General features: G+C 46.0%; 2 protein-coding genes across 3 annotated transcripts; both read left to right on the forward strand.

The window, feature by feature from the left end:
• Positions 1-995: 995 nt before the first annotated feature.
• Positions 996-6,369, forward strand: LOC133900802 (YTH domain-containing protein ECT2-like). The gene is made up of 7 exons (XM_062342051.1): positions 996-1,188; positions 2,633-2,769; positions 2,886-2,959; positions 3,048-3,542; positions 4,315-4,839; positions 4,928-5,140; positions 5,310-6,369. The coding sequence occupies exons 2-7, from the start codon at positions 2,682-2,684 to the stop codon at positions 6,027-6,029; spliced, it is 2,115 nt and encodes a 704-aa protein (XP_062198035.1). The 5' UTR covers positions 996-1,188; positions 2,633-2,681; the 3' UTR covers positions 6,030-6,369.
• A 1,093-nt stretch (positions 6,370-7,462) lies between these two features.
• Positions 7,463-10,300, forward strand: LOC133900810 (GDSL esterase/lipase At1g09390-like). Of its 2 annotated transcripts, none has more exons than XM_062342064.1 (4): positions 7,463-8,170; positions 9,015-9,200; positions 9,383-9,548; positions 9,674-10,300. In XM_062342064.1, the coding sequence occupies exons 1-4, from the start codon at positions 7,732-7,734 to the stop codon at positions 10,254-10,256; spliced, it is 1,374 nt and encodes a 457-aa protein (XP_062198048.1). In that variant the 5' UTR covers positions 7,463-7,731; the 3' UTR covers positions 10,257-10,300. The 2 variants fall into 2 exon arrangements, with proteins under 2 accessions (XP_062198048.1, XP_062198055.1); XM_062342071.1 differs by having other exon boundaries at positions 7,469-8,170; positions 9,394-9,548.
• The last annotated feature ends 6,054 nt before the right edge of the window (positions 10,301-16,354 follow it).

The raw sequence follows: 16,354 nt of genomic DNA on the forward strand, positions 1-16,354 counted from the left end.
GTTTATCATATATCAAGTTATTATTGAATTATCTCAGATGTTCAGGAACAGATAAGGGTCATGTTGTGCCTGTCTGCATGCCGGGTTGTGTGAGGATTTATTTGTCTTTTGTTTTAGCCCTTAATCAGGCTGTGGTAGGAGACTTGGCTCCATTCCATGCTAAGCGGTATCAATTTTCTCTTCAAATAAATATGCTTTTTAACAACACAGGCGCCGCCACATAACATCTGAGTTCTGATTATGATTTTGGACGTGCGCTATTCAAGTTCCATGCATGGACGTACTGAACATAGTTCCCGTAAGCGATGTCATCGTGACTGTGAAGCACAAGTTCACCCAGTCAACTACATCCAATTTTAGCTCTGGTTACAACGGCATTTAACTAGTCAAGAAAAAAAAACTATCACCCTCTCAAAAACAAAAAAGCTATAATACTTTCATGGTCCTTATTAAAAAATGGTTAACATACTATCACATGCAGTGTGATCAAGCTTTAGAGGTTCTGTTTGGAAAGGATCATCCTCGAAATGTAGATGCTTCTGGGCCGTCCGATTCCTCGAACAAATGTACTCCTGTACTAGGCCTTGGACTACGATCCGCGTGGCCGCACTGCCGCCTGTTCGCGATCTCTGGAAGCCTCCCGACCCGCCGGTCCGTACCAATTTTCCAAACTGGCGAAAACCTCCGATGAGCCAGGCGAGCCCCACGCACCAGTCAGCCGTTCCGTTCTCCCGTCTCCAATTTCGCCCGTTTTTTCTTTCAAACTGGCAGGTGGGCCGACCAGAAACTGGCCCCATCGTCAGCCAGACAAACCGAGCTTCCGGACCGCCCAAGCCCACCGGAAAAGGGAATTTCCAACCGAGGTCTGGCCTGCTCCGGCGGCCGGTCCCACGTGTCAGCGGTGCTGCCGCGATTTCGCGAACCGCCTTATAAACGGAGGGCAGAACCGTCCAACCGAAAGAGGGATCCCCAAAATAAAAGAGAAACCGGAGGCAGGCGCGGCCGAGAGAAAAGAGTTGTTTTCTTTTTTCCCTCTCGCCTCCCCGTCTCCGACTCCGCTCGCATTTCCCGCTTTGTTTCCGCCTCCTCGCTCCCCACCTCGCCGCCTCGCGCTGCCCCCCCTTCTCTCCTAGGGTTAGGGTTTCCGCCGCCGGCGACCGGGGGCAACTCGGGATCGAATCCTGATCGGTGAGTGCTCCTCTCTCCTCCCCGTGCCCTCTGATCTGTTACTGGTCGCTGCCCCTCGATCGATATGTTGGTTCGTGGTCGCTGGGATCGTGGAGAAGGGGATCCCGTCGGCTGGGGCAGGGTGCGGCGTTAGGATGTCTGTGGTGCGGGATCTCTGGCGGTTCCGTGTGCGGTTGGTTTTCGGATCTAGGATTTCGACGCGGTCGTGGCGTGTGAATTGGAGATCTGTTGTCGAAATCGGGGGCTGTTTTGCTTTCTCGAGATGGAAAGGGCGATTTTTGTTTGAGGTGTTTTAACTTTCTCTTGATTTGAATCACTGTCCATTCAATTTTGTGGTTTGGCTGGCTGTTTGATTTCGCTTCAGTGGCAGATCCTCCTAAAAATTACCAGCAATATTTTGGTTGTTTTTTATTGATGATGAGTGGTAAAAATCTTCATAGAAGCCTACCAATACATGCAAACTATTAAAAATTGAATCTCATGGATTATTGCAATTTGGCTCTTTTTTTACGGTTGGTCCTGCTGTCATTGCGAAGTGATGCAATTTTGACATTTTAATTTGTACCGTGTAATGTTCTTTCATTGTTCAGTATTTTTGAAGTCAAGTTTAGTGCACATCCAAACATTTTTTTTGGCAAAACATCAATTTTCTGAATGTACAACTTCGCAGTCTTGCAAAATACCCCAATACTACTTATTTCCTGATTAGTGAATCATAGTTTCAGGCACTTTTTTTTTATCCTTCCCACGCATGTTTACACATGTAATTCTCTTACTCAACGTGTGTGTGACGCTCTCAGGTGTATGTTTGCATATTTTTCAGACATTGTGGTCTAGAAAAAAGAACTCATTCATCTGCCCAAAAGGTTACCAGTATGAAAATTGCTTTTCTATGTAGAGGAGCTTGAATTTTAGCCTTTTGATCCAATATCCGAATTGTCAAAATTAGTTGAATTAGTTGAATCCCTATCATGAGACGACAACCTTTAACAGCTAAAAGTATATGTGCTCTATGATCTGAAGAACTGCATTGGGCTTGACCTTTTCCAGCCTAACCATCTTGGCAGAAGCTTTGATTTAAATATTGTATATCACTCGCTCTGTTAAATACAGTAAAGAAATTGTGCTTGCACTTACTATGAATAAACCTTTTGGTGGTAATGCATAGGGATTTTTCTTTGCAGCAGGTGTGTTGTTATGGTGATTTCCCTTTCCAACAACTTCCGCATAAAACTTACTACAACACATGCTTATTTACTGATAATTTTGTGTCCACTTAACTATTCAAACAATGACACAAAATGTTTATATACTGATAATGCATATATGTTGCATTTTATGCGGTGCACCTTGCCATGTTCTAAGTTTCAACATTCATTTTTAGCTTTCTTTGCATGAATCATTGTTAAATTGTCAATAACAGCCCTAATGTTATTTATTCCAGCTGAGTTTGAACGTGTATAACAAGACACTTGTTCCAAAGTATCAATTGTATGGAGATGGGAATGACCCCTGAACTAATGTATGGACAAAATGTTTTTGTTCCTGCTACTGCAAATCCCTACCAATATGGTTATGCAGGTAAAACTGACTCTCATGCCTTGACACTGTATTAGATGTTGGTGTTGGCCCTTTTCTCTCTCTCTCTCTCTCTCTCTCTGTATTCTATTTGGTTCTAACCGATTCTTCCAATGCAGAAGTGGGATCTCCAATGGAGTGGTATAACCACCAGAGCTCTTTTGGATACGATGGTCAAGATAATTTTTACCCGGTTAGTACAATATAGTATACTTAATTGATAATTCACAATTGCTCTTTCTAAACACATGTTTTAACCTTTTCTTTCGTATGCTTTGCAGACCGAAGGCATGCAGTGTGTATACTATGCGGCCCCTGACAATGGATCTATACATCCTCCCTACAGCCCATACCCTGTAGATCCTTCTTTCATAGCCGATGGCTCATTTGTACCCCAAGAATATGTTGCTGACCCTGCTAACTCCGCATACCAAATAGTTCCTCCATCCTATTACATTCCAGCTATTTTTCCTTATGCACAAGATAATGTCCCTGGAAGTGCAACTACACCTCTTCAGACCCCTAATGTTGCATATCTTCCTGGTATGCTGGGTTACGCTGCAACATCTGCCAATGCAGCATTACCTTTAATGGCTCCTGTCACCACAAAAAGTGACACTGTTGTGAATCCACCTATACAGTCTACTATTGTCTCTTCAAAGCAATTTCAAGACCAGGCAAAATCGCGGAAGGTTCAACTGCACAATTCAGTTGCACCCAAGCAACAGCTGCCGGATGGGTCCATGGTGCCTGTTAAACTTCCTCATGCTAAACAGGTAGGCAAAATCACAAGTCATTGTGGGTCTCTTTTGTGAGGTTACAAGGTATTTTTTTTGTTAATTCTAATCTATTGTAGGAAATAATTTTTTTTCCCTGCAACTCTAATAGACTAGCCATTCAAAAAAGGAAAAGTTCGAGCATGATGCAGATTAGATAGTGCCTCTGTGAAGCCCTCCTGGACATTTTAAATCTCATCATTTCTCATGGGCATGACTAACCAATTGTAATCCCGTATAAATTTCCAATTCAAGGTTCACTAGGAAACTTCACTTCTTACTGATTGTACCACACCATTCTCGCTGGCAGGTTCTCAAGGATTACATCAAAACATCATTAGCAATGAGTCCTTTTTGGTGTTTTTTTGGGACAAAATTATTTCAGTAACATAAAGGGTCATTTTAACATTTTTTTTGTGGGTCTACTTGTGGTTAAAAGATTCTGAAATTACAAAGATATCTTGCGTAGAGGGATGTCCTGAACATCATTTTTGTGGGTCTTGATGTAGTTGTTGAACACCCACGGCAGTTCAATATGTGTAGTTATTCTTTCTTTACTGTGTCTGTTGTTTGATTATGCTTGGTAGCAAGTTGTAGTTTCTTTCCATGGTAGCAAGGCGATCTGTGGTCTGCAAATCTTGTAATGGATGTATGTTTTCTTTCAAACGTGTTAATGTTTCTTATTTTTGTTGCTTTATAACAGAACTTCTCTGCCTTCTAACAAATGTATTTCATCTATCTCAAACTGACATGCTTTTTGAATAATGGTTAGGCATCAGTGCATTTATTTGAAAGACCAATGTCTACTGCCAAGCATTCACCAATGGTGAAAATGTCTGGAAACAATTGCTTTGGATATGCGGGGTCTGATCTTCAGAAGTGGGCGGCCGCCGAGAAATTTCAGCCTTCAAAGTTGAGTGGCCATCTAAATGGTCCTGACCAAAAGGTGCATTTATTGAATGAGCATAGCTTAGCCGATTCGGAGAAACCAAGCAATCAAAGAACCTCTGCCATAATTGTAAAATCTTACACGTCAAGGCTCCCTGTCAATAATCCAGAGGGGACAATCCTGATCAAAACCGACCAATATAACAGAGATGATCTCCTAGTGGACTATGCCTATGCGAAGTTCTTTGTTATCAAATCGATTGGTGAGGCGGATGTCCACAAATCAATCAAGTATGGTGTGTGGTCAAGTTCTTCCAATGGAAACAGCAAGCTGGATAGTGCATTCAGGGATGCCGACAGGATATCTAGGAGGAATTCTACCAAGTGTCCAGTTTTCTTGTTCTTCTCCGTGAGTGTTCCTTTATTGAACCTCCATAATTTCATTTTTTTCTTTGTGCTTAAAGTTCAACTATTGAATTTGTAATTGTCTTTATCAGGTGAATGGTAGTGGGCACTTCTGTGGCATGGCTGAGATGGTTGGTCCTGTCGATTTTCAGAGGGACATGGACTTCTGGTGTCAGGATAAATGGTCCGGTTGTTTTCCTGTGAGATGGCACATTGTTAAAGATATACCAAATTATTCCTTGCAGCATATCACACTGCAGAACAATGAAAACAAGCCTGTCACACACAGCAGAGATACACAAGAAGTAAGTGTGAAAATCGGTCCGACCTGTTATATTTCATGATGTTCCACTTTTTTGTAGTTCTGTAAAATATTCTCTATTCTCAGCATTTTAGTAGTAACACACCGTTTGCTTTTTTTTTGATGGGTGGCTAGGCCTCATCTCATGACCTGTTACAATGTCTCATTTGCAGATACCGTACATCCCTGGAATCTCTGTTCTCAAGATTTTTAAGAATATCAAAGTGAAGGAGTTCTTATTTGATGATTTCATGAAATACGAGGAGGACGAGGCAAGAATTAAACAGTACAGAAGGTGCAAGCTGAGTCATAATGCTCCAGATTTTGTACCTGTCTCGCACCGTAGAGAGGATGTATCAGGCACTCAGCAGCAGACAAAATCCAGCAGCGTGCTGATAGACAGAACATTGGAGATACAAAATGTTTCAGAGAAGCCACATGATTGTGATGTGATCAAACATCAGGATCCTTGCGAAGAACCTGGTGAAAAACAAGCCAGTGAGGCTGGGAAAGAAAATGGACAGCAAGAAAACCATTGTAATGGCAAGCAGAGTCAGGAGGATGCGGCAAAAATTACAAGCAACGAGCCACCAATATTAAGCTTGAAGACAGGTGTGGATGGGAAACAGCAATACTGGAAGAAGGTTGAAAATCCACGGCAGCACGCAGACAGCGCTGCCCAAGGCGCATCGAAGGTACCTGAAAAGCGACTAAATGGAGTTCATAACTCGGCAAATGTTGTTTCAGAGACTAGTGAAAAAGAGAGGATCATCGCCAAAGTTCGTTCACTTAAAATCAGTTCAAAGGCTGGGGAGGTTGACGATAGGAGTTGCGAAATTGGTGTGGTGACAATTGGCTCAATGCCCGTCCGGGTTAGCAAATCTGATGGCTAGTGGGAGGTTTCCTTTTTGGTTCCCAAAATTTCTCTTTCCAGGATTTTTTGGGGTCCCAGCAAGCAGGGGCTGCTTCAGGTTTTCATTTTCTTTTGGTAGAATATCTGTCTTTGTTTGATGGTTTCTCTGGCCAAAAAAAGAAAAAAAAAAGAGAATAGTTAGATTCTAGTTTCCTGGTGGAGAAAGATCCATAGTTTTCCAGCATTTTGCTGATGGTTTCTTTTGGAAAGGAAAGAACAGACAATCTAAGATGTGTTCTATTGATTAAGAACAAGAAAAGAAGAAAAAAAAGGGTGTTCGGGGCTCTGCAGTTACAGCTGCTTAATTTTGTTGTTTTTTTAATCGCTCTCGTACTTCCTATGATTTTGACGATGGACTGGTGATTCTACAGTGCAAGTTTCTGTTTCTTATTTCTACATATCCTCCTCCAAAGAAAGGGGGGGGGGGGGGGGGCTTCGGTGTGATGTGTGATGCTCCGGTTTGGTGGAGCCCAATCGTCTTGCCCAGAAATCAGATCGGCTAGGTGCTTAGCTTGTTTACTCATGCTCTGTACTAACAAATCATGCAAGTTGGGTTGGATTTTTCTTTGCAAGATTAAACCGGATGTGACTTTACATTTGTTGAGTTGGATGAGACTGAAGCGCCGATTGATTTGTGGTGTGGTTGCGAAGTTCGCCTTTTCATCCATCCATTCATGGGTCCTCACCTTTCCAGATTTTAGACACGTCCAAAGGGTACTACAGGAGTCCCTCGGATGCGTCGTCGTCCTTGCTGAACTGCACATGTTCTCTGCTAGCAGCTTGTCACCTAAAAATGCGACGTTTATGCTCAGGCTGGGGCCTTAACCTGTCGATTGTCGGCGTACCTTCCCAGCTTCCAGGCGGCGAAAACAGACACGAAGGTTGGACGCGACCGCGCACCTGCCGACGAGATCGAGTGTTCCTCACGAGCATCATCTGTGGCCACCTCTCGCCGTGCAGCCTTGCGCGCCACATCGACGCCATGCCCATGCCCGACAAGGAGGAGGCGCCGCCGTGAATTCACGCCTCCGCTTTCGCACAAGGAGGAGACACACCGGCGATTGTTTCAGCGTTCTCGATACTGGGGCTTTGGGAAACGCCAAATATTCACAATCTTGGTGGTCACTCATTCTGTATCAAGTAGTAGGATGAGTTGGGTCGGCGCGAGCGCATGGAATGGGCACTGCCGTGCACGCGGGCTTTCCTTGGCGCTCCCGCCACGAGCTACAGGGTCGTCTATACATGGACTGATCGACATCCGCGGTCCTGCGCCATTAACTCGCCCCAGCTGCCTTTTTCGGGGGTGGTCCGTGGCCGCGGCCCGGCACCTAACGGATGCCGTCCAGCCCGCGCGCGTCCCCAAACTGATGCGGCGTCGCCATTCCGGCCGGTCGGGTCCCCCCTTGACTCCGCGCACCGAGACAGACGGCGCGATGCTGCCCAGCCCGGTCCTGATCAATTCATAAGCACGCGCGTCAATGCACATCACCTTTCGCTTTTCCTTTTCCTGCCCTGTGCATCTTGTCACTTCCAAAGGACGACGACGAGGAGGTGGTAATGCCACACGCAGCTCAACTGCCTACAGAGTACACGGCCGCACGCGGGTCAAGTTGGGTTTCATATAATTGCGCAGTTGGGGGCGTGAGGAACACAAGAGGAAGAGCGAGCTAGAGTAGTCCAGGATGACCAGCGCCGGCGGAGGCAACGCGACCGGCGCCGCCAAGGTCGTCAGCCTGAGGCTGCAGCACTACCTCGTGACGGCCGGGGTGGCGGCCGCCGTCATCGTCTCCTGCCTCAGGTACATGCCCGCCGCCGCCGGCTACGGCTTCTCGGTCGCCAGGCCCCACGCGGCGCCGGCGGAGGGCGGTGTCCCTGTTGGCGCCGCGGCGACGCGCGTCGGCACCGTCGCTGTTGCTCGCGCAGCCGGCGCCAGCACTGGTGGTGGCCGGGCTCCTCCGGCGCATCCGTCGGTGGTGATCTTCAACTTCGGGGACTCCAACTCCGACACGGGAGGCATGGCGGCGGTGAACGGGATGAACATAAACCTGCCGGAGGGCCGCACCTTCTTCCGCCGGCCCACCGGCAGGCTCTCCGACGGCCGCCTCGTCATCGACTTCATCTGTGAGTCAACCACCTCGCTTGCACGACCGTTGATTATTCCTTCCATTTCCCGCCACACTTCAAACTAATTACCTTTTAGCAACTAAGAAAAATCCTTCACTTTAATTCTCAGAACACAGAGTCGCTATGAACTGAATATAAGATAGTATAACACAGTGTGCTAGGCTGCTAGCTCCTACTTGTGCACTCAAAATAAAAGTGCCTAACTACTACTTATCAGATAAAAACAGTTTAAGCCACTTCAAATGGAAGTGGACAAAAGGTCATGACTCATAAGGATATTGACGTCTCAGGCATCACTACAGTGGAACCGCCAAGGTGGTTTATGTGGGCCGAAAGGTACATGTACATCTCTTGATAAAAAGGATCTGACCCCAATATTTGTGGGGCTCATTCAGTACAAATTATTGCATGAATCAATGAGTGAGCTGACCCAGCGATCCACTGAAGGTTCTGAAATAGCAAACCCTTTTCTGATCAAAATTAAGGTCCAATTTTCTAACCCGGCCTGTGATAGAACAAAAGGGTTCTGAAATAGCAAATCCTTTTCTGATCAAAGTGAGCCTTGCATTCTTTTTTTAAAAAGCTTTTTTACGGCCTTCGGAAAGGTGCCGTACCAAATTTATAACTTGAGTTTGGCACCCAATTAAGGTGCCAATTTTTAGTACCACTCGAGTTATAATCAGTGGTACCTCTTGGTATCTCTCCGAGGAAGGTAAAAAAAACCGCCTTTTGTTTTAAACGAAAGAGGAGCCTTGCTGCATTCTTGGTGTTGCGTTTCTCATCACGTAATTCCGGACGGTCTTGAGGTGTAGGCTAATTAGGTGGTATGTACCGTTTGCAGGTGAGAGCCTGCAGACGCCTTACCTGAGCCCGTACCTCAAGGCGTTGGGCGCGGATTTCCGCAACGGCGTCAACTTCGCCATCGGCGGCTCGACGGCGACGCCGGGCGGGTCTCCCTTCTCGCTGGACGTGCAGCTCCATCAGTTCATGTACTTGCGGGCGCGATCCATGGAACTCATCAATCTAGGTTGGTGAATAATCCCCGTGGCAACCTCAGTTTGAGCTAGAAAGCAGCGAAGAGCAATTTCTACTACACTGCAGCTGACCTTCATTGACAGGACTTCTTTCCTTTTTGGGAAAATCATCGCCAAAAAAGATTTTTGGTACATACTATCACTCTACTGACAAGGAACTACTTTTTGGTGCGAGATTTGATGCAGGACGGAGGCCCCCGATTGATCGTGAAGGATTCAGAAAGGCCATTTACACCATCGACATCGGGCAAAATGATCTGTCTGCTTATATGCACCTGCCCTATGATCAAGTGCTTGCTAAGATCCCTGGTGTTGTTGCTCATATCAAGTACACCATCGAGGTAAAAGGGTGAAAAAGAAAAATAACGATGCTCTGATTACAGTTAGGATTCTCCTGAAGCAATTATCGATTACACTTTCGTTTTCCATGGCGTTTCCCGACAAAAATTCACGTTACACTTGGTAGGCTCTGTACTCTCACGGGGCGCGCAAGTTTTGGATCCACGGGACGGGCGCGCTGGGGTGCCTGCCGCAGAAGCTGGCCATCCCTCGGGACGACGACTCCAACCTCGACGCCCACGGCTGCCTCGAGACCTTCAACGCCGCCGCGCAGCGGTTCAACGAGCTGCTCGGCGGCACGTTGGGCCAGCTCCGGCGGCGGATGGTGGACGCCACGCTCGTCTTCGTGGACATGTTCGCCATCAAGTACGACCTGGTGGCCAACCACGCCGCGCACGGGATCGAGCGGCCGCTCATGGCGTGCTGCGGGTACGGCGGCCCGCCGTACAACTACGACCACTTCAAGGCGTGCATGTCGGCGGAGATGCAGCTGTGCGACGTCGGCGCGAGGTTCGTCAGCTGGGACGGCGTGCACCTCACCGAGGCTGCCAACGCCATCGTCGCGGCCATGGTGCTCACCGGCGATTACTCCACGCCCAGGGTCACGATCGCCAGCCTCGTCAACTCTACGCAAGCCAGCGATGGATATAACTAGCAGCCGATACATTCATACACGGCTTGATCGACGTGTACCTCACTGGTTCGGTTAATTTGTTTGTGACGACGAATACGACGACGAGGATTAATTCGTGAAGAGCTGGCTCACTCATCAGGAGCTAATTGTCTGCACCCCCCCCCCCCCGCCCCCGCATCGTCTCCCGTAGCGACACGCGGGCACCGCTGCCGCCGCTTAGAGCCCTCCCCTCGTGGCCACGTGCGGCAGCTGACCTACCGACGTTCGCGGCGAAGGTGGCAGCGCCAAGTGGCCGTCGTTGCCTTTCCCCCTTCTGCCTCCCCAATTCTCTTTTCCTTCGCTTCCTCCGGTGGTTCGTCGATGGTGACGTCGGTTGGCGGCAGATCCGGTGGGGCGCCGAGATCCGGCTGTGGGCTGGCCGGATCCGAGTGTTGGGTGCTTGCCTCCAGCGGTTCCCATTCGTGGCGGCCTCCATGGAGACGCGGCTGCCGCGCTTGCGCTTGTCCGAGGGCCCCCTCGCGGGTTTGCTCCGCCGGGTGGGCCGCCCGTTGCCGCCGGCTCTGTGGTCCTCCGGCTTTGTGCGGCGCTGGCATCATCGTCGCCGTCTGTGGCGTTCCTTTCGTTGCCGTCCCTTCGGGCCACGCTGGCGTTGCTCCACGCTGCACATGCAAGCTTCTTGTGCCTCGTCGCGTCACTCCACGTCCCCGACGGTGCCGTGTGGCTGGACAAGTGCTTGGACGAGGCGTCCCGACTCTTCGACGCGTGTTGCACGATCTGCCTTGGGGCGCGGCCATCGAGACCTATGCCACCAGCACCGGCCAGCTCGCCTCGCTCCGCCGGCTCTGTGGTCCTTTAGTGCTTCAAGAAATCCCTGCTCTCTTCTTTTTAAATTGTCGACTTCTTCTGTAAATTTACTCCTATATCCTCGATTTATGACGGCTCTTCATTCTAGATTGGTGCTTCGCGACAGTGATTTGGTCTAATATGTGCTCATTCGAAACGATAAATTACTGACTTGTGTGATAGAGAGGTACGACGTGGAAGCAGAGCTCCGCCGAGTGTTGTCAGAGTTGTACAACGTGGGAACAGGGCTCTGTCGACCGAGTTGTAAGGGAGTCAATTATTTGGTTGGTTAGCATACTAGTTGAGTTGGGTTGAACTTATCTGTTGTCTGATTGTGCCATTTAGTGTTGGCATCGTTCTGTTCGAGTTAAGGTTGTATTGTCGTCTTAGGGTTAGTTGCGGGTTTTCCTCTCTGAAATCGCACATTTGTTAAGTTTTTCGGGCCTGATTTCTCTTATAAACTGGATCAATTCTCTTCTTCTATATTCATAGACACTGTAAGGATCGGTGACGTCCTAAGAGGGGGGGGGGTGAATTAGGACACTTAGAACTAAACCGGCTCAAAAAAATAACACAAGATAAACCTATATCAATTTCTATCTAAATGTGCTCTAGGTTTATCTAGCGTGTCTACTCTAACGATTAAGGAAACTTGCAACCTATCTAGTAAGGTAAATTGCAAGAATGTAAATGCGGAAGTGTAAAGAGGGTAGAGAGAACAAACTCGGCACAAGGATTTTTATCCCGTGGTTTCGATGGCATGAATGCCACCCCTAGTCCACGTTGGAGCTCCACAAAGGATATGCTCCCGGTCGGCACCCGGTCACGGCCTTTGAGCCACAAAGTCACAAAGACAAGGCCTCTACCCGGATGAGCCACCAAACCACCAAGGCAAGGTCCCACCACTAGCCTCTCTTCCGGTTCCTCGCCGCCGTGATCACTTCGGAGCTTGAGCCACAAAGGCAAGGGTCTCCGCGTCCCCGCACAAATACCTTGCCGCCTCTCCACACCAAGTCGGAGGGTCAACAAGCTTACCGGCGAGTCACCAAGACTCCAAGGTGCCGGCGTACCACTTGGTACAAATTAGGATCACTCCTTGATCCACTCTCTATGCAGCTATCAACTAGCTACACTCTCTCTACGCCTACAAGCACTAATCACTCTCTAATGGTGTGCTTAATCGCCTTGGATTTGATCACTTAAGCACTTTGGTGGCTTGGATGTCTTCTCAAGTGTACATGAACTTCTCTAGACTCCAGCCACTTCAAATGACTGAGTGGAGGAGTATTTATAGCCTCAAACCCGCCAACTAGCTGTTGCCCCAACGGCTCAGAAAATTGTGAGCACCGGATAATCCTGTGATGATAGTAGTACAAGCACCGGATTATCCTGTGAGTACATCAGAGAAACTAGCCGTTGGAACCCACTCAAACTCAACTGTGAGCACCGGATTATCCTGTGATGAGTTAGTTAACACCGGACAAAAGCACCGGATTATCCTATGCCCATAAGTTCATTTTGGAGCTCTCTGCAAAAATTAGTCCGGTGAGTTCATTTTGTGAGCACCGGATTATCCTGTGATGAGTTAGTTAACACCGGACAAAAGCACTGGACTATCCTATGCCCATAAGTTCATTTTGGAGCTCTCTGCAAAAATTAGTCCGGTGAGTTCATTTTGTGAGCACCGGATTATCCTGTGAGGCACCGGACTTATGTTGATTTGAGCACCGGAGTTATGTTGATTTGAGCACCGGATATTCCTCTGAAGCACCGGAGTTATGTTGATTTTGAGCACCGGATTATCCTGTGAGGCAAATTTCAGCACAACTGTATTTTGGGCATAACTTTTCGCTCCAAACTCCGATTTTGATGATCTTGGGCTCTATTGAAAGCTTGTGAATAGATCTACAAGATTATACAAAAATCTATCCCATTTGATCACATCAAAATTCATTGTGAGCACCGGATAATCCGGTGAGGCAAATTTCAGCACAACTGCATTTTGTATTTTGGGCATAACTTTTCGCTCCGAACTCCGATTTTGATGATCTTGAGCTCTATTGAAAGCTTGTGAAGAACTCTACAAAATTATACAGAAATACAACCCATTTGATCACATCAAAATTCATGGAACAAGTCCAATTCATTCCTTTCTTTGTTCCGACTTCGGTGACTTCTCTTTTGTTGCATCCATGAGACCTACTAAAGCATATACTTGACAAACATGTTAGTCTTATTGACTATGTTGTCATTAATCACCAAAATTACATACATGCCCTTATGTAATTTAGGCAATCAACCTAAGGGCATGTTTCCTACAATCTCCCCCTTTTTGATGATTGATGACAACACAACCAAAACAAGTGGAAAATAATAAAAGATAACAAATGTAAACTAATTGTAAAAGGTAAAATGCCTTACCACATTGCTTGGATGCATATTCTTACCATTAAGTCCCCCTTTGTTGTGGCTCCCCCTTTTTCCATCGCCACTATCTCCTTTGGATGGCCCATGCAAGAGCTTCTTCTCTTTGTCAACCTAGATGCCTCAAGTTGTTTCTTGTTCCTTCTTCTCCCCCTTTGTCAACACTTGCAACTTGAATTTGATTTGTCTCTTGCTTTGGTCACCATAATTCTCCCCCTTTGTCAACAATCTCCCAAAAAGGCTATATGCACATGTTGAACTCAAGGGAAAACATTAGAACACATGGGAGAGAGTTTCACAAATCATGATCCAATAAAAGAAAATGATACCAATTGAAGGAAATCAAATCAAGGAGATGGTACCAATTCAATGCAAAGAAAGCATATGGATCACAATTCATGAAACTCACGTAATATGATTTAAACTCTCCCTATATGTGTGCATACATATGATAAGAGAAAGACATATGCAAAACTAGATAATATAGAAGATGGAAAGTTTAAACCATATTATGTATGGAGGTAGCTTAAATGAACAACCGGATTGGCAATGATACCAAATGAAAAGTATGCGCATAACATACCTCCGGGGACTTATTGACTTCTCCATGAGACTACAAAAGATACAACTTGCAACACATGTTAGTCTCAAAATCACAACCCATAGGATATACTCCCCCTAAATATGTGTATACAAGTGTTGAATACTTGTGAGGGATATATGCACTTGTTATTGATAACAATGAGGATTTATCCTATAGATTGGACGTATGGCACATAAAAAGATATCAAATGAAAACTAGTGCCATTGATTAAACCTACAACTAATAAACTATGTAGGTTGCTCATAGATTAAAGATAAACACAAGCAACCTACCATATGAAAACTTACACTAGGCATTGCAATAAATTGAATTAAGCACATGCAATCCTAGACAAGGCAAAGGTACAAATTGAAAGAAATTAACATATGGTACCTTTCACCTTTGGATGGGGATTTGGGTATATGATGATTATGATCTTCATCAATGTGCCCATCTTGTACATTTGGCTTCATTGCTTGAGCTTCATCTTCATCTTGTGAGCCAAGTCTCCAAATCCCCGCAGCCGCTTCGGACTTCAAGTCTTCTTTGGAACCCAAACTGATTAGGGCCCCTTCATGTTGGTGATGACTTCTTTGGGTACCCAAATGGATTGGTTCCTCCCCCAATCTCTTCTCCCAACCTTGTGTGCAACCACCTTACCATTTTCCTTCTTCTTAAGCTTGTAGAGGTTGTTCTTAGACTTGAGCTTGTAGTTGGGCTTGGTGTAGAAGTTGGAGGCTTTGTTTAAGAGGTTAGCCATCTTCTTCTTCTCCTTGGTCTCCTTCTTCACTTGCTTGCATTTGAAGGACTTGTGGCCTTCCAAATGGCATTTGAAGCATGTCACGGTTGACCCCTCCGCAAGCTTCTTCACCATGAATGCATGGTTATCTTGAGGAGGTTGGACATGTCCTTTGCCCTTCAATCTTGCCAAGTCTTCCTTGAGCTTTTCCACTTCTTGCTTGAGCTTAACATTTTCTTTTGCAATGAGGTTGTTAGATGTTTCTACAACAAAATTCTCAACACACATCTCATTGCAAAGGGGTGAGCATGATAAAGCAATTAAATCATTACAAGAAGTGAAAGCATCTACCTTAGGATTGTAATTAAAGAGAGAGGTAGATTGCTTCAAAGGGGTCTTAGTTTGAGATTCAATGCACTTAGCCTTAAGCTCTTCATGCTCCTTGTTTAGCAAATTGAATTTGCACAATAATTGATCATAATTAGAAACAAATGTAGCATGGATGTCATTAAGTGCATTGAATTTCTTAAGCTCATTTGATTGTTTCTTAATGGCCCTTTGTTGCTCATTTATCAATTGAAGGAGTTCATCATAGGAGGGGGAATCCTCATCGGATTCATCATCACTTACATCTTTATCCATACTTTTGGCCATGAGGCACTTGTGTGAAGACTTGCGTGATGATGACTTTGAGGAAGAGCTTCTCTTGGGGTAGAGGATGGTGAGGCTCTCATCATTTGAGCTTGAATCTTCATCTTCACTCACCCATCTTCCCATGCTTGCAAAAGCTTTGGCTCTACTCCTTGTCTCCCTCTTCTTGATCTTCTTATTTTTCTCTTTCTTGATATGATCCATTGTTTTGATCATGTCTTGAATGGAGATTGGATGATCAATCTTGGCGTTGATCCTCTTCATGTTCTTCTCTATTTGCGAGAAGAGCTTAGCCATCTTGGGATCCAATTCTTCATCACTTGATGTGCTTTGATCATCCTCTTCTTCGCTCTCTTCATCTTGATCACCATCATCTTCGCTTGAGCTTGACTCTTGCTCTTGCCTCCTCATCCTTGCCTTCATGTGTTGACATTGAGCTTGCTTGCTTGTGAGAGCAAGATTCTTGGTGTTGGATGAGGTAGAGGCTTCCACCTCCATGTTCATGGTCATCTCATGGACGGTGATCTTGCCTAGCACTTGACTTGGAGTCATCCTCTTGATGTCATTGTTGTCATAGATGATGGAGACTATCAACTTGTACTTTGGAAGAAGAGCTTGAAGTATTCTTCTCACCACTTGATCGTCTTCAATTGGCGTCAAACCTAACCCATTGATCTCATTCATAAGAATATTCAAACGAGAATACATATCATTAGCACTTTCATAGGATAGTTGCTTGAGGCCATTGAGCTTAGTAACAAGCACATGATATTTCTCATTGCGCACATCCTCTGTGCCCTCATGTATTTCATTGAGACTAGTCCAAATATCATGCGCATTGGTGAGAGAATAAACACGATTAAATGCATCGGTGCATAAAGATGATAAAAGGATACTCTTCGCCAATGCATTTAATTGTCTCTCCTTGTTGGTG

This window comes from Phragmites australis, chromosome 2, assembly GCF_958298935.1.
Source record: "Phragmites australis chromosome 2, lpPhrAust1.1, whole genome shotgun sequence".
NCBI lineage: Eukaryota > Viridiplantae > Streptophyta > Magnoliopsida > Poales > Poaceae > Phragmites > Phragmites australis.

Coding starts and splice junctions, on each gene's coding strand:
- LOC133900802 (XM_062342051.1), top strand. CDS start 2,682: ATGGAGATGGGAATGACCCCTGAACTAATGTATGGACAAAATGTTTTT. Junction 2,770..2,885: donor CTACCAATATGGTTATGCAG/GTAAAACTGACT, acceptor CTTCCAATGCAG/AAGTGGGATCTCCAATGGAG. Junction 2,960..3,047: donor GTCAAGATAATTTTTACCCG/GTTAGTACAATA, acceptor TATGCTTTGCAG/ACCGAAGGCATGCAGTGTGT.
- LOC133900810 (XM_062342064.1), top strand. CDS start 7,732: ATGACCAGCGCCGGCGGAGGCAACGCGACCGGCGCCGCCAAGGTCGTC. Junction 8,171..9,014: donor CCTCGTCATCGACTTCATCT/GTGAGTCAACCA, acceptor TACCGTTTGCAG/GTGAGAGCCTGCAGACGCCT. Junction 9,549..9,673: donor ATATCAAGTACACCATCGAG/GTAAAAGGGTGA, acceptor TACACTTGGTAG/GCTCTGTACTCTCACGGGGC.